Source organism: Haliaeetus albicilla, chromosome 18 (assembly GCF_947461875.1).
Source record: "Haliaeetus albicilla chromosome 18, bHalAlb1.1, whole genome shotgun sequence".
Taxonomy (NCBI): domain Eukaryota; kingdom Metazoa; phylum Chordata; class Aves; order Accipitriformes; family Accipitridae; genus Haliaeetus; species Haliaeetus albicilla.
Genome location: NC_091500.1, coordinates 1,946,013 through 1,962,871, shown reverse-complemented (window position 1 = coordinate 1,962,871; position 16,859 = coordinate 1,946,013). Strand labels below are relative to the sequence as shown.

The 16,859-nt window shown below is 45.0% G+C and overlaps 1 protein-coding gene across 1 annotated transcript; it reads right to left on the bottom strand.

Moving 5' to 3' along the window:
• Window positions 1-5,858: 5,858 nt before the first annotated feature.
• LOC104313205 (serine/threonine-protein kinase PDIK1L) lies at window positions 5,859-16,859 on the bottom strand. The gene is made up of 5 exons (XM_069805500.1): window positions 16,806-16,859; window positions 14,672-15,298; window positions 13,389-13,605; window positions 11,139-11,391; window positions 5,859-8,264 (listed from the first exon to the last, which is right to left on the bottom strand). Exons 2-4 carry the CDS (start codon window positions 15,215-15,217, stop codon window positions 11,156-11,158), a joined length of 999 nt encoding a protein of 332 aa, XP_069661601.1. The 5' UTR covers window positions 15,218-15,298; window positions 16,806-16,859; the 3' UTR covers window positions 5,859-8,264; window positions 11,139-11,155.

Sequence of the window (16,859 nt, the reverse complement as noted above, 5' to 3'; positions counted from 1 at the left end):
CAGCTTCAATATTTCTCTTGCTTCTATTTATATGCCTTTTCCTGATTGCTTTAAAATTATCTTCTGCCCCTGCCTTAGTAGTGCTGGAGCGATTAGTAAAGTGCCTGCTAAGCGCACCTCTCGCTGTAAGCTCAAGGGCTGCAGAACAGGTTTTTGCTTCCCCACAGCCATGGGAAGAAGCCCATCTTTGCCCAGGTGAGCTGCTGGGAGAAGAACCCTGCTGAGGATGTGGGACTGCCTCCATCTGCTGCTGCTTGGACCCTGGGGAGCTGTTACCTCCTGCTTTCTGGTGGAGTGCAGCATCAGACCAGCAGTTGGTAGCTACAGGAGGGATCAAAGCTGCTGACCTGGGTCATGCAGGCATCCAGGTGCGTCCACCCAGCACAGGCTCTGCCTGTGAAGAAAGCAAAGTCCAGGTAAAGAGTACCCTGAGCCCATTGCCAAGGCATGCTGTTGCTCCCAGCTTTTGCCCCGGCTGCAAGCAATCTCTAAATTAGGGGCATGGAGACAGGTAGGGACATGAGGAAACGGCCTCAAGTTGTGCCAGGGGAGGTTTAGATTAGACATTAGGAAAAACTTTGTCACGGAAAGGGTTGTCAAGCACTGGAACAGGCTGCCCAGGGAAGTGGTGGAGTCACCATCCCTGGGGGTATTTAAAAGACGTGTAGACATGGTGCTTAGGGACATGGTTTAGTGGTGGACTTGGCAGTGCTAGGTTAATGGTTGGACTCGATTTTAAAGGTCTTTTCCAACCTAACTGATTCTATGCCTATGTTTTTTAGGCACCTCTGGGCCCCTCTGTCCTCTTCGCTTCAGTGCTCAGCCTAGCTTGGAGGACCCGATAGCCCTGCAGCAAAAAAAACCCAAAACAAAAACAGATTCGCCACAGCACCTGCACAACCCCCTGTCCCGTATCCCCAATAAAAACGCACCCACGGATACCTCCAGCTGGTTGCTTTGCCGACCACAGCTGCCTGTTGGTCATCCCGGTGCAACATGTGTCCTCGCTGCCTGTAGCTTTGCAGGCAGAAGCAGTTCCTGCCCCTTGAAGCTACATGAGTGAATGCATGACCCAGATCAGGCAAGATGAACTAGGTGAATACAGTGATTCAACAACCTCTTGAGGCACAAAAAAAGAACCTGTTGCTGGGAGCCACGGGATCTGATGCTCCGGTGGCTTTTGGCAGAGCGCAGCGCTGAATGACTCTGGACAGGTAGGAGAGCTGGCTCCAGGAGAAGGATGTCTGACCACAGCCTAACAGCAGCAGGGAGCTGGAAATTTAAGAGCAGCTGGGAGATGATACTTCAAAAACTTGAGGTGTTCAAGCCTAAGATGGTCAAGGTGAAACATCACTGTTACAGGAGCTGAGCCATAAAACAAGACGATACCAACACCGAGATAAACATTGTAAAGCAGGGTATGAGTGGCTCAGCTGCTCTGCTGTTATTAATGTTAAGGGCAATTTTTACATCCAATAGGCCCTTCTACATTCGAAAGGAGTGAATTTAGCAGAACAGATGCTGCTCAGTTTGGGGAAAATAAAAGAGTATCTGTTTACAGATCCTGTTCGGCACATCCTGCATCCAGCTGCAAACTCTAAGCCACAGTTAGCTCTGTTGCTTCCCGAGACCCCAGCAGCTCTATTCATTACAAAAAAAGAGTGAACTGGGGGAAAAAACCAAAGAGAAATAGGGGGGAAAAAAAAAAAAAAGCACATAACCCAGAAATACCTAACAACACTGGGCAGCCTCTCCAGTGAGGCTGGGTATTACCAGCAGCACAAGGTGGCAGGGATCTGACCTGCTCTCAAGGATCGATCCCCTTCTGCCAGCTTGGATTTTGTTTTTCTTCTTCGCTCGCATCCTTCGTGAGGCAGCAGCAGGGGCTGCCTCCTGCCTTCAGTGCAATGAGCAGTCACGCCAGGGGCTCAGGGAATCTGTGGCGAATCTGTAAGAAAAGGAGAAAATTAAATCAAGAGAAGCAGGAGCCAGAAAGGACCCCGATTTTAAAAAATACAGCGGTCACGATCCGGCTGTGCTCATCAGCCTTGTTTAATAAGAATGAAGAGTCGGAGGTTTGGAAAAACAAAGTCGAGGTAAAACAGCACCACTCAGACCTTGGGTAAACAGCAGCACGAAAATCTTTGAGCTCATCTCAAGTCCTTTTCCAAATGGGAAAGAAGTGGTTTGGCATCGATTTATCGACATTGCTGCCTGCTTCCCCTTTTGTCCCTTCCCCATCTCAGCCGGCTGGCACAGGGGTGCGGATGGCTCTGCGGGATTTCATGCCCAAAGTCCCCTGCCAAAGGCCACCAGCCCCTGCACTTTGGTGGTTTTAAACTCTTGCAGTAACACACTTGGCTTTATATTTTTTTCTTCCCTCTTTCAGTTTGTTTACAATTGTGGGAAAAAGCCAAATGTAGTGGTTTTAGCATCAATCTTGCCTGTAAGCAAAAGGCTGAGACTCCTCAGTCACAAACTGACAGCTAAATTCATTCAGCACATGTTTTCAGCTGAAGTTGGTGCTGGTTTAAGGGAAAAGGGTAAAACAAAAAAATAAAACTTTGAAGTCAATGTGTACAAATTCCTTTGTAGATGCCTGTTTTCATTGATGCTTCTTCCCAGAATCTGTACAGATCTAGTTTTTGTCCAAATCCAGCTGATACCATGATGAAAATTAAATAAAAGCTTTGTTCTGGCTATGTCTACCTGCATCATAAGTACCCAGTGATGGTTCTTGGCTGCTAGATCTAGGTCCAAGCCTTAATATACACCATATAAGCTTTCCCTACACATATTTTCATCCTGGGAAGGACTCAATGCATCGCACAGCCCTTTGAGCTCCCTTCCCAGGAAGCCAGTGGTGAAACACAAGCTCAGTACGCTGCTCCTGGGACACATCCTCATGTAGGAGCATCCTTAGGAGACCCTTCCCTCTCCTCCGCCACCGGGATTTCAAACTCCTGCATCATTGTGTGTATCAGGGCAGTTCTAGAAATTTGTTTCCCGTTAGTATAGTTTCTTTAAGTAAACCTTGATGCCTTTATTTTGCTTGGGAGCCAACTCTCCTAGAAAGTTTTAGGGGAGATGGAGGTAGCAGAGCAATGAAACCAGGGTCCTGATCCTGGCACAGGGCATGTGGGTGTCCACGTCACTTGCTCTGGGGCTGGGACCCACGTCACAGCTCACCGCAGTTTGCAAGACATCCACAAAGCCACTTTCTCAAAAACTTAAACCTCAAAGTTGCTGGGGAAGCTGCAAGAAGGCAGGATGGTGGCTTCCACCTTCCCTCTTGCCCGTCTTCCTGGGAAACCCGGCTGCTTCGCGCTCCAGGCTATTCTGCAAACAGCCCTTTGGATAGGGAGCAAGCACAAGGCTGTGCCGAGCAGGAGCACTGCGAGGAGGTGTGAATAACACCAGTAGACTGCGCATTGTTTCCATTTAAAAACAATTTAATCTAAATTCTCTGATCTGCAGCTCTTTGAGAATAAAGGAAAGCTAAGTAAGTTTAAAAGGGAGCAATCCACTGCTTCCAACTTCAAAAAGCCTCAGCAAAATCAATTAAGAGCATACGAAGAATCTTAAAAGAACAACGGGGACTGACAGATCGAACCACATGAGCTCATTACCTTTTCAAATCCTCTCTCTCTATGATGTTCCTGCGCAATGTCAGCCATGGCACGTAGGTGTCTTTACATTTCGCCCGCCAGAGTACCTGGATCATGCTTTGCAAACAGAATGCAAATCCAGTGTTAGTGGTTTATGCACTGCAGAACCAGCCTCCTTTGATGGGGGAGGCAGCAGCTATTTAATGGAACAAAGGAACAACACGTTCAAAGTTTAGGATGAGAGAGGAACAAGGAATGTGAACTGAGTGCTCCAGTTTTAATTAGGAAATAGTCTGTATCCGTCTCTGATGGATTAAGCTGCAGGTTTCCCCATTTTCTTTATTTTTGCAAAAAAATTTCTCTAGATTCAGTCAGTCCACGAGTGACGCCAGTTCACTTCTGCACCTACACAAGCCAATAACTTTGTTCTTACCTCTCCAGCCGTGAAGAAATCACATTCTTCCTCTGAACCCTTTGCAAAGGGAACGTTTCTAGCTGACGACCCAGGATCACCGATGCCACGGCCTGCAGCTTTTGCTGAAGCCGGCCGCCGCACCTCCGGTCCCTCCTCCTTCCCAAGCCTCGAGAACAGGTCGGCAAATCTGCTTTCCTTATCTCCTCCTGAGCCCCTGCGGAGATGAGACACTTAATCCAACCAGCTCCTGTGTCCCCCCTTGGAGTGATCTACACCTCCAGCCACCCCAGCTGCATGTTGGTTGCCTGCAGATAACTGCTCAGTGACAGGCGTCCACAGTGCCTTCATTAGTCTTTGTGATTAACAGACCTGTGAATTTATTTAGTTCCAAAAAATGCTTCCCAGCAGCTGTAAGACTACCAGCTATGATGATGTATTTAACAGACATAGCAAAAAAGACCTTTGCTGTCTGGTGAGATGTGTTGGGATTTATGATTAATGGAGGATTCTGCTAATGAGTGATTTGGAGGCAATGCTTAATTTTAGAGAAAAATAGAATAGTATTGACTGACTTGATCCTGAGTGGGGACAGTAGCAAGTATTTAATTCTCCCCTGGATCAATTCAGCCTCTAGCTATCTTGCATCTCTGTGAGTGATGTTATTTGTCCCATTGCAAAGAATTAACTAGTCTGAAGCATCCGTAATCCAAAGCAATCAATTTAACTGCCTGCCTCGATGGACAACTCCAGCATTTAGAGAGGCTGTTCTAACAAACCGCTCCAATGCACATGAGGCTCATTGCAGGGGAGAGAATAAAAATGGAGAACTTAACTTACACATTTTTCCCCACCAAAGCAGAACAAAGCTTCGCCTTCACTATCTGTTCACTTGAAATACAAAGCTGAATCACAGATCCACATTCCTCTCTGTTCTTTTCTCTTTTCTTCAAGAGGGATGACCATAGATTAAAAAAAAAAGGAGTGGTACATCCTTAGTCATCACTGCTTGTGCTCTGACCTAGGGAAAAATTGTGTCAAAGCCCAGCGAGCCGGGCGCTGAGCGGAGGCACCCGCTTGCAGCCCTGTCACCCCGTGATACACTCAAAAGCACTGTTCTTTTCCTAAAACATGAAGTCACGTAAGCAGCTATTGCTGGCAAATACCTTCCTCCAGTTGCCAGAGCAGCAGTTTTCACCAAGACTCAGGTACTTCACCACAACAGGAGTGATGGGCAGCAATATTTTGGGTTCAGCGCTTTACGGTGAGAAAGGACAGCAGCATCGCCATCTCCCCCAGGAGCTGGAAGTAAAACTGTCCACAAACAAGGCACGACAGAGAGAGCAGCTCAACAACAGTTTAGGAGCTCCCTGAACCAAAGGTTGCTTGAAACCACTGCTCAGTAACCACTTGTAGATATATCTTCCACAAATCAGTGTGATTTAAGCCCTCTGACACTTCTGCTATCACCGGGGAGTTTAGCAATTCAGCTACATGTTGCACGAAACCTGCGCATCCCCTGGCACCCCCTTAGTTCTCATAGCACGAGGCGGGAGCTTCCATTCAATAAAGAGGAGTTCATTTTCTCCGTAACATACATAGTTTAACAAACTTCCCATCCCCCATTCCCAAACTGTAGGTCTTTGACAAACTTCTTTGTATTTTTCTTTTTCTCCACTCAGCTATATTATTATTAATGAGCTGCATACAGCTTTTGAAACAGGAGAATACCGTGGATTCATGCACTTTTCCATTTTGTTCTGTTCCTTTCCTGGCTACAGACATTACATTTACCCTTTAGATCACTTTTTAATATCAAGCTTGTTTTCAGAGAGCTACACGCAGCAGCTCCAGGATTCTCTCCCCCCCCCACCCTTCCCTAAGAAGTAGTCACTTAAATTAGAGGCTGTCATCGCATATGTTCATTTACCAATTCACTAGGTATTAGACTTACTAACTTGTGGTACCTTAAAAAAAAAAAGTCACATGTGATTCTAAAGAGATGCTCAGTATTACCACACTTTATAATGCATTAGTAAAAAACCACAGCATTTTATTAATTTATAAAGTACAGAGTTTCAAGTGATTAAAGCATACGTACAGACTAGCTAAAAATATCTAGCAGCTGTGAGGATACTCGCCTAGCATGGCAAAACAAGGAAGAAAATGAGTAAACCAGCCATTCTTGTGCCCTGCAATTTTCTCACATGTCGCGAGGGTGTGCAAACCTATCTGTATCCTAGAAAAATGGACTGGTCTCAACTCAAAACAGCCCTGGAAGACCACCAGCATGCTCTGAGGAGAGGTGGCAGAGAGCAGACAATAGAGCAGCAGCAACTACAGGGTTAGGAAGAGAAGGCTGAAGAAACCTTACTTCAGAATAGCAGCTCTGCAAAGCAGAAGAGTACTTGTAACTGAAAGCTGCAGAAAGGAAAACCCAGCGTACAGTCCTAAGTTACAATTCCCCAGAAAAGGGCAAGTTAGAAATCAAGGCAACAATTAGAATTAGGTAAGACCGTGCTGTACTGCGTGTATAGATCTGCGATCAAAGCCAGACCCATCTCTCACCAGAAGACAGAAGTGCTCTCCAGAACAGGGTGACTGTGGCTCTTAATAACAACAGATCCAGACCCCTATTTTCACCATAACATCTGTCTGCACAGAGGTGTCAAGAGCTGAATGAGCTTCAAAGCAACCGTGTCTATCATTGCTGCACACACTTCATACGCATCAGCAGCGTGTGACTAGGGATTCTCTAAATTCAAAAGTCAAGTTTAATTTAACGATTGGAATTAACTTATTTTTTAAATGTTCCCACAACAGCTCTTTTCAGCAGCCACTCCTATTGGGTAGTCCATTTGTTATCTGTTACGGGGACAGAGGTCCATCAATGCTTGTTTGTGTAGGACAAACATATTTTACAGCCTGGAGGAGCAGGTGAGAAAAATCTTACGATTCCCCATGGAAGGCCAGTGGAGCCTCTGGATAAAGTCATGGCAGGAAGAAAGATCCTCTCCATGAATTTAGCTTGTGACACACTGCTTATAATACAGAATCTTCTATATTGCAGCCACAATCTCAGTAGAGTAGGACAGGGGGAAGAAATATAATCCAACAGAAATATATGTATTTCTGTCCTCTGTGTGGCATAGGTGACGCAGAGGGGCTCAGCATGTTATCTTTCTTTTGGCAGTTTATTCCTTTCCTACAAAAGGAAGCTGTCCCTGAAGGACACTATTTCACCTCTGCACAACAGAAGAGCATAGGAGGAACCTTTGCCAGGAGCTCCCAGCAACTTAAGAAAAGCAAAGATCAGCAGTAGTTTACAGATACATTAAAATATTTTTCAAACAGGGTGCAAATTAGACTCCCCATTTACCTGCCAAGATTCCAGTTCAGTCCTTTTCATTTCCCTTGTAAGAACAGCTGGCACAAGCAGCTAACACAGCAGGAAGCATGATTCCTTAAACTACTTTAAGTGTTAGTGACGCATACGTTCTAATCAAGAGTTGGCATCTTTAACATTCTTTGTATTTATTTTAAGAAAGCATTTTAGTTAATCTAAGCAAGAATATTCAAAAGCTACTGTGAAGAAAATACATTTTTGTTTCTGCTCAAACTTTTCAGAATAGACACTGAACACTTTGCCAGCTCATTCAGCAGACATCACTCAGTTACGTGGCCAAGCAGCACGGAGTGAAGAATTACACAAAAAAAAGCTCCAATTAAGCCTCCTAACGACAACTTCTGTGCCAAGGACAAGTGACATGGCATTATCAGTGAGAAGCCAGGGCTGGAAAGGCAGTCAACATGCAATGGGGCAGAGAAGCCCATCTCCAGATGGTTTCTGCATGTTTCTTTGCCGTCCTTCGAAAAGGCAGTCACAGGACGGCAACAAAAAGAGGCACAAGAGTTGCTTTAAAAAGAGCGAGTTCAGAAACTCCTCTACAACTGTGCCCAGTATGGCCAGGCAGTCAAGGTCACCTCAGCCAAGTTTTCACCTATGCTACTCGTTCCATAAAACCGCAAATATAAAAACACCAAAGGTTTACATAAAAATAAGTTTTTTTGTAGCTCTTCTCTTAAAATTACTGTACAAATAAATAAAGTTATTGTCCATTTAAATATAACCATTCGGGAGAACGGGAAGCCGGCAATGGTCTTCTGATCGATGCACTCATTCCAAAAGCAGGCAGAGTTGTTCACCATCTCCAAGGCCTCCAGATCACAGCGGGACATGATACCTGCAAAAGAAAGGTGCCGAAGTTGCAAAATAAAAGACTTTTTGGTGAAAGCACTGGGCCATACCAAAGGTCCCCTGGCCCACTGTTCTGCCTCGGGGACATCCATAGCATGCATACACTTTGGGAAGAGCACAGGGCACATACACAAGCAGGCTTTCCTCAGCAAAAGTCCCAGTTCTGAGCAATGTTTAACTTAAGGACTTCCTGAATCACAAGTTATATCCATATCCTTATCTTTAAATTAATGAAAGAACACTCATTTAGATGTTTTTCATGCTGTTCTGAGGAGATTTAGTGTTTGGCTGCCCTACACTGTCAAGTTCATTGCCCTATGATAACAAAGCATTATGGAAAAAAAAGCATCCCCTGTTTGATTCAAAGTTGCTATTGGAGAATTTCCTCTGAAGTGCCTAGATTTAGCATTGCCAGAAACCCTTTTCAGCTTCTGTGCTACTCCTGATTTTAGATTAGGAAAGCCGGATATGAAATCTGTCTGTTTTCTGGACTGAAGCATCCATGAATTTGTGTTTAAGAGAACCCCATTTTAGAAAGGTGAGCTGGTTTTCATTTCAGTCCACACTAACACAGCAGCTGACAGCATTTTCAACAGCGTGAGACGAGCGCCTCGTGGCGTGGAGCGCTGTACCTCAAGTCATTGCTGCATCAACTCCGATTACATGCCAAAAGCAAGTGTAGGAGGTATTCAGCTAGCTTCCTACCGAACACGGAAGTAAAATAAATGAAGATCAAGACAGACAGGGGTTTTCAGGGATATGTCCTGGCTGTGCTGGCATTTTTCTTCTCAACCTAGTCTGCAAACCTATTTACCATTATGGTTTCATAATGAAAAAGGAAAGTCAACAGTAGTAAGCCTGACACTGTGCTGCTGGAGCCTTTTTTTCTCTTTATCCTTGCAAATTCCTCTCTAGCAGGCTAACCACTTCAGGGCTGGCCTGCCAACTAGTGGTACTGTTGCTATTAGAGTATGCCAGGCCTCCTGTTTCAGGGTGGGAGTCCCCAGAACTGCAGATCCTACCAGAATAATCGAGTAGTTTTCAGCAATAAAACTGATTTTTCTAGATAAAAAGAAGCGTTGGTCTTGTCCGCTAAGATTTCAGTAAAGCATTTGATGTAGTACCAGACAAGAAAGTATTAGATACACAGGAGAAGAATGTGATTAGTAAAAAGGAAGATGTAAGGCAGTTAACCTGTCCCAAGGGAAAACTGAATTGGATAATTTGGAAATGAAGATGCTAGAGTAGAGTTTTATCAAGATTGGCACTGGCAATAGACTTGTTTAATTAATGTTTTCACTAACAGCCTTGGCACAATTAGAAGTGTGCCGATGACACAAAGCTGGAGGTATTACAGTTATAAAAAAGGACGAGAAAATATTCAGGGTCATTCACTGTCTCTTCTAACTGACATGGGTTGAAACTCTGTAATAGAAAACATAAGGTCATGCATCTGTGAACAAAAGTAACTGCTCTAACCCAGAATGTTATTGATTTGAAGCAACTCAAGTCAAAAAAGGCTTTAGGATATGAAGTAATTATGAGAGGATTAACTGATACAGATATGAAAGGAGGGAGATGTGATCCTGGAATACATCAGGAGGAGTATTTCCAGACTAGATAGTAAACGCTAGCACTTTAAAAGGACCTGAAGAGACCCATCTAGGGTAAGCGCAGAAATTATTTGTATATGGAGGAGATGGAGGACCCAACCAACCTCAGACAGGAAGAAATGCTGCTAAGGCTACAATTATTCTCTGTAAAACAGTTCAGAATGGGCAAACACCCGGGAAGGAGAAGAACATTTTAAGCTAAAGGACAAGGCTGTCACAAGATCAAGGGTATTTAAACTGATCAGAAATGCATTTGTGTTGCAAAGGACAATGTCCTTAGCTATAAGGACAGTCAGATGCTCAGTCCCAGTGACAGTATCAGACACAAAAACCTTTATTTCTATGATGCATTTATCAAATAAATTCTAGGATAAGAAGCCCATGACAGCAGGAGACAGGACTTGAAAATCCTGGAAACTCTCTTCCGTATTTTCATTGCTCTACTGAAAGACACAGAATCTGACAGACCATCTTGAACTTTATGTTGGACATTCAAACTTCCATCAAAGCAGATACTAAAGAGGCCATCGAGAACTCACAAGGATTAGGATCAAATTTTTTTTCAAAGTGGGCACATAAAAACAACAGTCTTGCTGCATGACTTGGCAAGACTACCAGACTTCCAGCCCAGCCTTTTCCAAGACATTCAAGGCCTTTACATGTTGAACAGTTCAGGACAGGAAGCTCCTCTATCATCTGGTGCACCCAGCTCTGATGCGCTCTGAGCATTAAGAGTGCTTTAATTAAAAAAATAAAATAAAATAAATCTGTCTTTAATCTGACAGGTACTACCATACCTGAATACCATATTTAAGATGCACACCTCCAAATATACAGTAACTTTGCCCACTTCAGCTTTTACTTAGTTAGCAAATATATTGTAAAAGCAACAAAAAAGCACAGGTAAATGCTGGAGTGATGGTCAAAATCTGCCCTCATTTGTGGGAATAGATAAGGTTTAGGGTAAAGGACAGGCTGGCCCAAATACAGACAGCACAACCAATTCCCTGAACAAACACCGTTAAGGAGGCAAAAGTTTCTTTGTTAGACCTACTTCAGCCAAATTCCTTTTCCCAAATGTTTATCAAAGCCTTTTCTTCTTCTCATTTGACTGTATCTTTCTATGCTGAATTTTCAGAACTGCTACAGGTCACGCTTGATTTAGAGGGCTTTGGCCTGGAGGTCAATAACAGAAAATCCCCTGTAAGCTCAGACTAAATAGGGAGCAGCCTGGCAGAGACACTAACCTGAACGTCCTTCGTCTCTATGAGACAGATCGTTGACGCTTTTTGCCGTAGGAGATTTGCCTGATTCGGACTTCTAGTTGGAAGGCATCCAATCTTTCCTTTGGGTTAAAAGCCAGCATATCGTGCAGGAGCTTGCAGAGATCATCCGGCATGGACTTCTTGTTCTTCAGGGGAATTTGTAGCTTCATGTTGGGATTCTCCAGCAACGCTTCTCCAAGGGGAATAAGCTCCTTGCCTTGGCAGATGTAAGTTCCTGAACACAGATTAGGAAGAGTCAGGTTATACAGGCAGAAGAAAGTCTACACAAAATGCTGTCATGTGCAGTATGGATAGACAATCTGGAAAACAAAACATCTGAAAGATTACTGGAAACATCACTTATTAAGAGGCAACCGCCAAGTCAAATATTGGGAAAGGCTGTTATCAGAAGAGGCTTTTACTTTCAAATAGTAATCAAGGTGTTGCACAAGGCTGTGCCCTTAACCATGCATGGAACAGAGGGAGCAAGTTTAAGCATGGCATGCTCATCAAGCAGTTTTATGGACCATCTGCAGAGAAAATGGGCCACTGAAATGAACATCCTCCACTTTACTCTGTTTTACCCTCCTAGCAGACTCAGAAGCTCTGGAAGAGGGAGGGAGACTGCCTGGCTGCGGTGACTTGAAAGAGTTAAACACAAAACTTATTTGCTCAGTTAGTCAAACAATTTTCAATTAAAATGACAGCATATGCCATTTACCCTTAGCCAACTTCTCCTCAGTGAGATTAAGGAAGGGGAATGTAAATTTGCTCCTGGTAATCTAAATAATTTCACCGCTTGTTGAAAATGATTAACTGGCTTCCAAAACAGACAGTAAACCCAGCTTTGCTCACTCAAGCTGTTCTGCCCCTGCACCAAGCAAAGAATAAATGTTTCAAAGGCAGTGACCTGTCTGTGTGTAAAAAAGGTTGGCCTTGCAAACTCCTTATCTCAAGTTGGCGGGTAGCTATTTTAATGAAATCTGTTCATGCTTTGGTCTCAGCTGCAGCCATTTGCTTGTTTCTGTAGGCAGGAACTAAAACATTTATCAATGTTTGGCATTTTAAAAAGAAATAAATAACAGAATTAGAACTGAGCCTACTTGGAAGATAAAAAAATAATTAAAGGGGTAGCACAATAGCTTCTCAAAGTTCCTCTGTAGAAATTCCTTCTAAGAATTGAAACATTTAAAAGACAAACAGACAGGTATACTATGATCTCAGAGCCTGGGTAGATGTCTTCAATTATTATGCTAATGTGAATGACTGGCATTCTCTCCTCTCAAGGTGGATTTTCCACTGCAATATACTTTTCTGAAATCTTTTAGTACAAAGTATTTCAAGCGTGCATATATGTGGGGGATTTGGAGGAAGGAGGAGGCGGGGGAGAGAGAGGGAGAGCAGGCCATCAGGAGTCATCCCCAAAAGATCTTTCATCTCTAAACTGTGAGGAAACCTAGCCAGATGGCAGTGAAGCGTATCTAAACATCCTTTCCCAGTTTATTATTTGGCTCCTTGGAACACCCTTTCAGCACTCTGAGTGATCCCATCCCTTGGTTATGCCAAGTCAAGGATACAAGCAAACCCATAAGCCCAATTCCAGAAAGGTTTTGGTTTTTAAGAGCATTAAAAGCATTTCTGAGCAAGTAGAAGTAGACAGATACTAAATCCTCTATCAAGAGCATAGCTGTAAGACAGATGCCTCACCAACAGCTACGAGGGTTTTTTTCTCTTACAATTCTTTAGTGTCAATAAGGGCCAAATCCATTTTTGAAGAGCGTTCCTTAGGGTAAGGAAGGCCTGACAGCAGAGAAGCCGGAAGTGATCTTTCCCTTAACCTTTAAACCCCCTAGAGTCTTTTTGAAAAATCTGGCAGAAGGAATGATCTTCCAAATAAAATAATGATTTGTAAATATAAAAAGCATTCCCTCTGCCTTAGTGATACGTCTTCAAGACTTGGAAACCCTGCATGAGAAGCAGCCAAATTAGGAGCAATGCACGCTGAAGAAAAAGAGATTTCTTTGCAGTTCTCTTAGCAAAATCCAACCCCCCCAAAAACCCCAACTTTGGGTTTCTTTGGGTTGCAAGGTGCTTGCAGATCCCTGGAAAAAGCCACATCCAAAGCATACATGCCACAGCATTTCTAACTATGCCTGGGAGAACACCTCTCAGAGAATCCCTACAGGTCCAGAACATCCACTGACGACAGGACAGCACTGATCTGATGCTCACCAAGCAATTCCTTCTCTGTATCCCCATCTCGGAAGGTGATCCTCTCAACCATAGCCCAGAAAATAATCCCAAGGGCAAATATGTCAGCCTTTGCTGTGTAGTGACCTTCCCATACTTCTGGAGCCATGTAGAAATTTGACCCACAAGCAGAGGAGAAGCGATGCTGGTTCACATTCCCTTTCCCCTGACACACCTTGCTGAGGCCAAAATCTGCTACCTGCAATGCATAAGAAGAAAAGCAAAATAACTTATTCACAAACACCAAGTTTACAAGCATGTTTACAAACAGCGGCTCAGTGAATTCCACCCTGAAATCCACCGCAGCATGGCACTGACACTTGTCGGGTGGCAACCCCTGTGAAACAAAGAGCTGATTATTTCCTGTTCGTTGTCCGTTCCCCAACTCCTTTCTTGTTGTTTGCTCCCCTTCCTAAGACAGGCGAAACACGTATCCGAGCGTTATCTTTCTGTGAAGCTCACTCTGATTACATCTAATTAGGCATAAACATATCTTGAACAACATCAATGGGAGAAGCGGCTCTTACTCTTCCACAGTGAGCGCACTGAATCTCTTGCGTTACCATTATTATCCATAGCGATTAAGATGACATTGATTTAAGCATCCCTTGACAGCTCTACAGGTCGAAGTACAAATACCATTATTGATCCAAATGATCAAGTCATGAATTATCTGAATGCACTGACCTATTATTTTATGTCTAACTACGGGAACTCTCGGGATTGAAAGTTCAGGAGCGAGCTGGCTCCCAGCTTTTCCAGCTGTCTGAAAAGCAGCTGTATAGACTTTCAGTCTGGTGCTACGAGAAAGGCAGCTAGCCAGTCTTTACCTCAATCAGGGCACCAACATGAAGCACGAAGACATTCCCCACCTCCCCTGAACACCAATATGTGCTTGAGGCAGCAATATTGGACACACTAGCTGTTGTAACAGGGCAGTGTGTTCTTAGAAGTTTAAGGGCACAGAACATATTGCTTCATCTTTGACTGATCGTGATCTCTCTGATTATCTAGTGTACAGAAGTCAGACAGCCCTGAACTCAACCGGATAAGCAGTGGATGAAGGACGTTACAGAAACACACCATTGTGACCTCTACTTCCTTCCAAAACTCCTAAAAAAAAAAAAAAAGCCCACAACTGATATCAGATGTTCTGAGTATGCTTGTTACAAGTATGACAAGACATACCAAAAGCCCATTCCAAAGCACATGATGCTTAAGCAGGCAGATCACATACTTGTTACAGCAAAGTTTTATTCCCTTACCTTTACTACCGGACTTCCACGTCTATGAGAAATCAAAATATTATCAGATTTCAGGTCTCTATGCACTATCTGGTTTCTGTGCAGGAAAGCCACGGCGCTGCTGAGCTGCCGCATGAAGCTGTTGTTGAGCTGAGCATCTGGGCTGCGAGACAGCAGGTATTCGTTCATGTTGCCACCGTCACAAAACTCCATCACAAACCACAGAAAGCAGGCCGATTTGGGATCCATGCACCTCCGCCCTTTCAGGCAGGTTTCAATTAGCAGCAAATGGCTGTCTGATTTCCTGTAACGATGACTAATTGGCTGAAAGACTTGGCCATTCTGCAGGATACACTCCTCCAACTGGATCACATTTTCATGTTGCCTCTGGATGCTCTGCAGGGCCCAGAACTCTTGCAGAGCCAGTTCTACATTTTCAGGCACGTTACAATGCATCCTTTTTACAGCTACTTTGCTTCTAGTTTGATTAACGATGGCCTCATAAACCACCCCATAGCTCCCTCGGCCCACTTCTTGAACGATGCTGTACTTGGCTTCCGTAGCCATCCCTCGCTTTGGCCCAGTGAACGGTAAATCAGAGGAAAATATTTGAACTCATGGCAACCAGTCGTCACCTCCAGTAAAACCCTGGAAGAGAAAGGGATAAAAAGTTTAAAACTCTCCCAAACAAAGCAGCTTACCAACAATCAACAGCAAATACTTCCACCTGGCATAAATTTTAGTGGTATATGCATCAGTATATGATGCAGCTGCATGAGGACTGACAGATAAAATGGGGTTTTAAGAGAAAGCCTATATCCATGGTAACTTTGAGACATTATCAAGTACAATCCTGACTGCACAGTGGGATGCAACCACCTGGGAAGTGACATCGATTTGTCCACAGCAGACAAAGTTTAGCGAGAAAGGAAAAGAACTATGTAGACACGTTTCCTAAGCAGGGCAGGAGGGGGAAGGCAAGACCTCCTGGGTAACAGCTGAACTCACTTTTACCAGAATTGACTTTTAAAGAAATTAAATCAGCCAGAAGTGCCAGTTTGGCACTAAATCTTTCACCCTCGCTTTCCCCCCTCATAAATTTACTTATCCGTCAATGGTTACATCACTTCCCTGTCCTTCCACTACCAATTTTCTACCAGTCCACATCCTGATACTCACCCCCTTTCTCCAGCTCACCCTCTTCCAACCCCTTCATGAGCCTTACACCGCACTTCCCCTCCACCTCCAGATCCCTGTCACACTCCCAGGCCCCCCACCCCATGTCGTCCTTCACTTCATTGTCTAGTACGGGTTCCCGCTGCAATTCTTGTGGTCCTTCATTCAATTCCCCCTCCACAGCCCTATCCCCCGATAACCCTGCTTCCTTTTCAGTCACTCATTTCACTTCTCCCTGCACCAGTGCTCTTCAGCACCATGCCAAGTTTTGCTCCCTAATAACACATTAATCATTCTCTGCTTTCATGTCCCCCATGTACCTTTCCCAATCCCCTTAACCCTTCCCTCTTCAAACCTCCCCCCTACCCCACCTGCTTCTGCCTTCAGAGCCCCTACTTCCCCCCAAATTCTCCTCCCTTCCCAAACCCTCTGTCCAGCTCTCCCAGCCCAACCCCCCTCTTCCCAGCCCACCACGGCTTCCTTCTCAGTCCCCCTCCCTCCTCCAGCTCCATCCCCCAACCGTGCTCCTTTCCCAAATCTTTCATCTTTTCACCCAGCCCTCCCACCCCATTCCCCACTCTCCAGCCCTCAGCCCCCCACTCCTCTCCAAAGCAGCCCCCACCACAGTCCAAACCCCGACCTCCCCCCAAACCCACTCCCACCCCATGGCATAGCCACACTCTCTCCCCAGCCCCTTCCCCATCTCCCCTCACCTCAGCCCCTTCCACACCTCCACCAGCCCCTCAGGCCCACCTCTTCCCAGCATCTCAGCTAAGACCCCTTGGCTACCTCAGGCCCCTGCCTCACCTCCACCACCCCCTCAGGCCCACCTCTTCCCAGCACCTGGCCTAAGACCCCTTGTCCCACCTCAGGACCCCTGTCCTCTTCCCTTCCAGCCCCTCAGGCCCGGCTCATTCCCGCTTCCACTCGCCTCAGCCCCTTCCCAGCCATTTCCTCCCCCCCCCCGCCTTCTCCTCACCACCGCCGCCGCCCGCTCGCGCCCGGCCCCACTACCGCCGCCGCCGCAATTCCC